Source organism: Bos grunniens, chromosome 11 (genome assembly GCF_055505025.1).
Source record: "Bos grunniens cultivar Pamir isolate PY7600 chromosome 11, Bosgru_T2T1.0, whole genome shotgun sequence".
Classification (NCBI taxonomy): domain Eukaryota; kingdom Metazoa; phylum Chordata; class Mammalia; order Artiodactyla; family Bovidae; genus Bos; species Bos grunniens.
Window position 1 is genome coordinate 26,925,532 of NC_141175.1, and position 6,000 is coordinate 26,931,531.

General features: G+C 37.6%; 1 protein-coding gene across 6 annotated transcripts in view; it reads left to right on the forward strand.

The window, feature by feature from the left end:
* Positions 1-5,253, forward strand: part of GEN1 (GEN1 structure-specific endonuclease) — a 28,681-nt gene extending 23,428 nt beyond the window's left edge. For all 6 annotated transcript variants that reach the window (XR_015135800.1, XM_086323570.1, XM_086323571.1 and 3 more), the window contains 2 exons: positions 2,662-2,802; positions 3,382-5,253. Coding sequence is in view for 5 of the 6 variants with exons in the window: in XM_086323570.1 (XP_086179696.1) it covers positions 2,662-2,802; positions 3,382-4,697 (1,457 nt within the window). In the remaining variant the exon portion in view is untranslated. The remainder of the gene's footprint in view (positions 1-2,661; positions 2,803-3,381) is intronic.
* The last annotated feature ends 747 nt before the right edge of the window (positions 5,254-6,000 follow it).

Consider the following 6,000-nt stretch of genomic DNA (forward strand, 5'->3'; position numbering starts at 1 on the left):
ACACATTAACTTACATTTCTTGATAGTTTGGCTTCTTACGTAGTTTTGCCCTCATATAGGATAAACATAAGAATCTAGTGTACTGTTTATGTATCTCATTGTAAATGTACACATTAGCATTCTCATTTTTGTTTATTGACTTGAGTTATTATTATTCTTGTGAGTCCAAGTAAGCCTGGGTATTTCCTTGAGAGACTGATAATCTTTGAAACTCAATCTGGAAAATGGTAATAGTTTTGATGACCTTTCAATTCTGTTCTTTTCAGAAGCTACTGCTAAAGAAAGCCAATGTTAAAGTTTTAGGAAATTGTCTGTTTTCATTCTTTATCTGGAATTTTACACTTATGATACTGAATTAAAACTGACTGACCTTTACATTTAAGGGACTAGATCTGATAGAGTGCCTGATGAACTATGGACTGAGGTTCATGACATTGTACAGGAGACAGGGATCAAGACCATCCCCATGGAAAAGAAATGCAAAAAAACAAAATGGCTGTCTGGGGAGGCCTTATAAATAGCTGTGAAAAGAAGAGAAGCGAAAAGCAAAGGAGAAAAGGAAAGATATAAGCATCTGAATGCAGAGTTCCAAACAATAGCAAGAAGAGATAAGAAAGCCTTCCTCAGTGATCAATGCAAAGAAATAGAGGAAAACAACAGAATGGGAAAGACTAGAGATCTCTTCAAGAAAATTAGAGATACCAAGGGAACATTTCATGCAAAGATGGGCTCGATAAAGGACAGAAATGGTATGGACCTAACAGAAGCAGAAGATATTAAGAAGAGGTGGCAAGAATACACAGAAGAACTGTACAAAAAAGATCTTCACGACCCAGATAATCATGATGGTGTGATCACTCACCTAGAGCCAGATATCCTGGAATGTGAAGTCAAGTGGGCCTTAGAAAGCATCACTACGAACAAAGCTGGTGGAGGTGATGGAATTCCAGTGTAGCTATTTCAAATCCTGAAAGATGATGCTGTGAAAGTGCTGCACTCAATATGCCAGCAAATTTGGAAAACTCAGCAGTGGCCACAGGATTGGAAAAGGTCAGTTTTCATTCCAATCCCAAAGAAAGGCAATGCCAAAAAATGCTCAAACTCCCGCACAATTGCACTCATCTCACACTCTAGTAAAGTAATGCTCAAAATTCTCCAAGCCAGGCTTCAGCAATACGTGAACCATGAACTTCCAGATGTTCAAGCTAGTTTTAGAAAAGGCAGAGGAACCAGAGACCAAATTGCCAACATCTGCTGGATCATGGAAAAAGCAAGAGAGTTCCAGAAAAACATCTATTTCTGCTTTATTGACTATGCCAAAGCCTTTGACTGTGTGGGTCACAATAAACTGTGGAAAATTCTTCAAGAGATGGGAATACCAGACCACCTGACCTGCCTCTTGAGAAATTTGTATGCAGGTCAGGAAGCAACAGTTAGAACTGGACATGGATCAACAGACTGGTTCCAAATAGGAAAAGGAGTACGTCAAGGCTGTATATTGTCACCCTGCTTATTTAACTTATATGCAGAGTACATCATGAGAAACGCTGGAGTGGAAGAAGCACAAGCTGGAATCAAGATTGCCGGGAGAAATATCAATCACCTCAGATATGCAGATGACACCACCCTTATGGCAGAAAGTGAAGAGGAACTAAAAAGCCTCTTGATGAAGGTGAAAGAGGAAAGTGAAAAAGTTGGCTTAAAACTCAACATTCAGAAAATGAAGATTATGACATCTGGTCCCATCACTTCATGGGAAATAGATGGGGAAACAGTGGAAACAGTGTCAGACTTTATTTTTGGGGGCTCCAAAATCACTGCAGATGGTGAGTGCAGCCATGAAATTAAAAGACGCTTACTCCTTGGAAGAAAAGTTATGACCAACCTAGATAGCATATTGAAAAGCAGAGACATTACTTTGCCAGCAAAGGTCTGTCTAGTCAAGGCTATGGTTTTTCCAGTGGTCATGTATGGATGTGAGAATTGGACTGTAAAGAAAGCTGAGTACCGAAGAATTGATGCTTTTGAGCTGTGGTGCTGGAGAAGACTCTTGAGAGTCCCTTGGACTGCAAGGAGATCCAGCCAGTCCATTCTGAAGGAGATCAGCCCTGGGTGTTCTTTGGAAGGGCTGATGCTAAAGCTGAAACTCCAGTACTTTGACCATCTCATGGGAAGAGTTGACTCATTGGAAAAGACTCTGATGGTGGGAAGGATTGGAGGCAGGAGGAGAAGGGGACGACAGAGGATGAGATGGCTGGATGGCATTACTGACTCGATGGACGTGAGTTTGAGTGAACTCTGGGAGTTGGTGACAGACAGGGAGGCCTGGTGTGCTGCAGTTCGTGGGGTCGCAAAGAGTCGGACACGACTAAGCGACTGAACTGAACTGAACTGAACCTTTCTCTAAGCTGTTCCTACCATCTTTAAAACAAGAGAAATTTAAAGTTTTAATTTAAATGGAACTTCATTCCAGCTCTTGCCAGGTGGAAAAAGATCACTTCTGTATCAACAGATTATTAGAATAGAGATGTTGTAAAGTAAGATTTACATGAGTTATACATTTGTGATAACCTAGTTGACCTCGTAAAATGTGTTACCTGGGAAAATGGAGTATTTCACATCTGTTAGTAAGGTTGTTTTATTGTATTTTTAATCCGTTAGAACATTATGCTATAGAAGATAAACATGGAGAATTGGTTGTACAAACAATAGAAGAAGAGTCATTGTTTGAAGCAGCTTATCCTGAGATTGTTGCTATTTACCAAAAACAAAAGTCAGAAAATAAAGGGAAGAAACAAAAAAGTAAGTATCCCATTTGATAACTATTTATGCTGCACACATAATGAACTGTCTTATTTGAATCTACCGTGTCCAAATTTTGCTGATTCTGTAAAATCAAGAGTAAGGATTATACTCTTGCTCCTTTGTCTTGACATACTTTGTTTTAAAATATGAAAACCTGGAAAAAAAACATTCTGCTCTGAGTCTGGTAACTTAACTGAGTGTTAATAATAGTAATTATACTAACCATTTATTGACCAATTAGTATGTATAACATATTTAGGATTATAAATACATTTTATTTCCCAGAACTCAGTGAAGAAATTTTAACATTATTTTATAACATGACAGTAATAACAGTATTTCTGAAAGAAAATATTTTATAATATTTTATTAATAATTATTTTTGTTATAATTAGTTTATAAACACTAATTAGTTTATATAATTTATAAAACAGTTTTCAGGAATGCATTGAGACAAAAGAGGAAAAAATTGATCATATAGATTTCTGATCTGAACTCTTTTATTTACCCACATTAAAGAAAATAAAATAGATTTAAAATAGATTTTAATTGTATTATGTATTTGTTTCTTTTCAGGCATGAAAATTAAGTCTAAAGGAAACAGTTTGCTAGAATCAGATGAGATGATGAAAGTTCAGTCACATATGACTTTAAAACCCACATGGGAAATCTTTCCTGATCAGAATTCCAGGTTAAGCTTTGAAATTTCCCCTTATTCTGCATCACCCGAGGAATCTATTTCCACATCATTGAATGTCTTGCTTTTAGCTGAAGATGCTGCCTGTTTGACTGCACAAGAACAGTTAATATCTTCTCCAAGATCTTTGGCTATGCAGCAAATTAAAGATATCAGTAAGTCTCTAATTGCAGAATCTAGTCAACCTAGTACCTCATCCCATAATATATCCGCAGTTGCTGATCTGCACTTGAGCACCATCGACTGGGAAGGTACTTCTTTTAGTAATTCTCCGGCCATCTCCAGGAACACATTTACTCATGGTTTAAAATCGGAACTTGAAACAGCTATTCCTGACAGTTTTAAAAATAATCCAGAGCAGTTGTGTTGTGAAGCAGAACGACACACCACCAGTGTTAATAAACTGTCCTGTTGGGATCTTCAGAAGACTAGTCCTGAGGAGCACCTACTTTCTGGCATTAGTGATTTACATCTTCAGGATTTACCCTTAAAGGAACGAATACTTATAAAATCATATCCTCAGAATACTGTAGAACCAGATGTTGGCCTAAAAACTTTGTCCTTACTTACTGTAAAAGAACAGTGTGTTGCTAATAGTACTTCTCATTGTCCACCACATCTTTCCAAGGATCTAGGAATTCATTTGCAAAATGAACCTAGAAGCTGTAAAGTTCTAAAAGGAGACCAGCTATTTCAAGAAAATGATAAATCAAATACATCTGTACCCTTGTCTGTCAATGACCCAGGAACGAAAACCTCCAATGTTAGAACTGGGCCACCAAATGCTACTTTAGATCGTAGTAGAAAAGCTGGCATTCAAATCGCTCGGAAAACTGTAATGAAGAAGAGTGTGTGCCTTGACAGACTTTCCTCTGATGAAGAGAGTGTCCCAAAGTTTGGGAAAGCTAAATCCACAACTCAAAAAATGAAGCAGAGTTCTCAGAAGCATAGCCCAACCCAGTTCAAGAAAAATGATCCCAACAAATTGAGTAACCCTAAGGCATATATTAAAGAAATTGAGCAGTGTGTCCAGGCTTATAAAACAGCTAGAAATGAAGAAGCCTGTCTCCCAGATGCAGCAAAAGAGCCTCCGAGTTTTCTACATAACCATAAGGATAAAGATGACTCTGGTACCTGTTTGGATAGTCCTCTTCCTTTAAGTCAGAGATTAAAACTAAGGTTCCAAAACACTTGAAATTTAAAGTATTCAGGTATAACTTAGTATTCTAGTACTGATGGCATTAGCAGAAGCAGAAGGAAGGTATCTGATTAATGTGTAGTAGAAAAATTTTATGTAGTTCTATATATTATGAGACCCTTGCCATTTTAATCAAAACTGTAATTAAAATGTTCCCTAAAACTTTGGTTTTAAAGCATTATCCTCTGTAGTGAAAACTCCAGATAATGTATATTTTTATAACAGACTTTTTCCATTTTAAAAAATATCTTTATTGATTATGCTTTAGTTATATCCTTGAAATGTTAGCATAGCACTAGACAGAGTAAATGCTGTGCCCATTTGTTCAGTTTTACTCATTTCTTCCACAAGCCTCTAAAGCATTTTTGGATATTACAACTTGTTCCCCAGAGGATAACTCTTTATAATTGCCTGCATTCTCATGTCTTCTATTGTACCTTTCTGGGAGTTACATTTACTTTCAATGTGAAGATACTTTGAACTGCTCTTCCAGTTTCAGTAATCTCATTCTCTTTTGTGAAATAAAATTCACAAAATTGTATACGTAGTGAAACTCATGGTTGTAGTAGTTGATTAAATTTGGAAAGCTACTTCTTGCATATCCCCAGAGGTTCACAGGTATGCCAAATGGACAAAGATTTGAAACATAGAATGTATAACCAGAAGAGGATTAGAAACTTGCTCAGGATCATGCAACTAATTACTAGTGGTATGAGAATCAGATTTCTTTTTTATAGCTCTTTTTTCTTTCCCTTTTTGTAAAAAAAAAAAAAAAAAAAAAGAATCTGTGGCTTCCTAGGTGGCTCAGGGCTGAAGAATCCTCCTGTAATGCAGGAAACATGAATTTGATTTCTGGGTCAGGAAGATCCTCCTGGAGAAGGAAATGGGATCGAACCCAGGTCCCCTGCATTGCAGGCGGATTCTTTACCAGCTGAGCCACAAGGGAAGCCCAAGAATACCGGAGTAGGTAGCCTATCCTTTCAATGGATCTTCCCATCCCAGGAATCAAACCAGGGTTTCCTGCATTGCAGCTGGATTCTTTACCAACTGAGCTATCAGGGAAGCCCAAGGAAACGGCAACCCACTCCAGTATTCTTGCCTAGGAAATTCCATGGACAGAGGAGCCTGGTGGGCTACTCTGGGAGCATGGGGTCGCAAGAGTCAGACACGGCTTAGCGACTAAACAACAACATATAATACATCAATACCTCCAAATATTAAGTTATTCATTACTTTACCTACCACTCAAAAATTCTAAAGGGAACCAGATTGGAAAGGAAAAAGTAAAACTATTGCTACT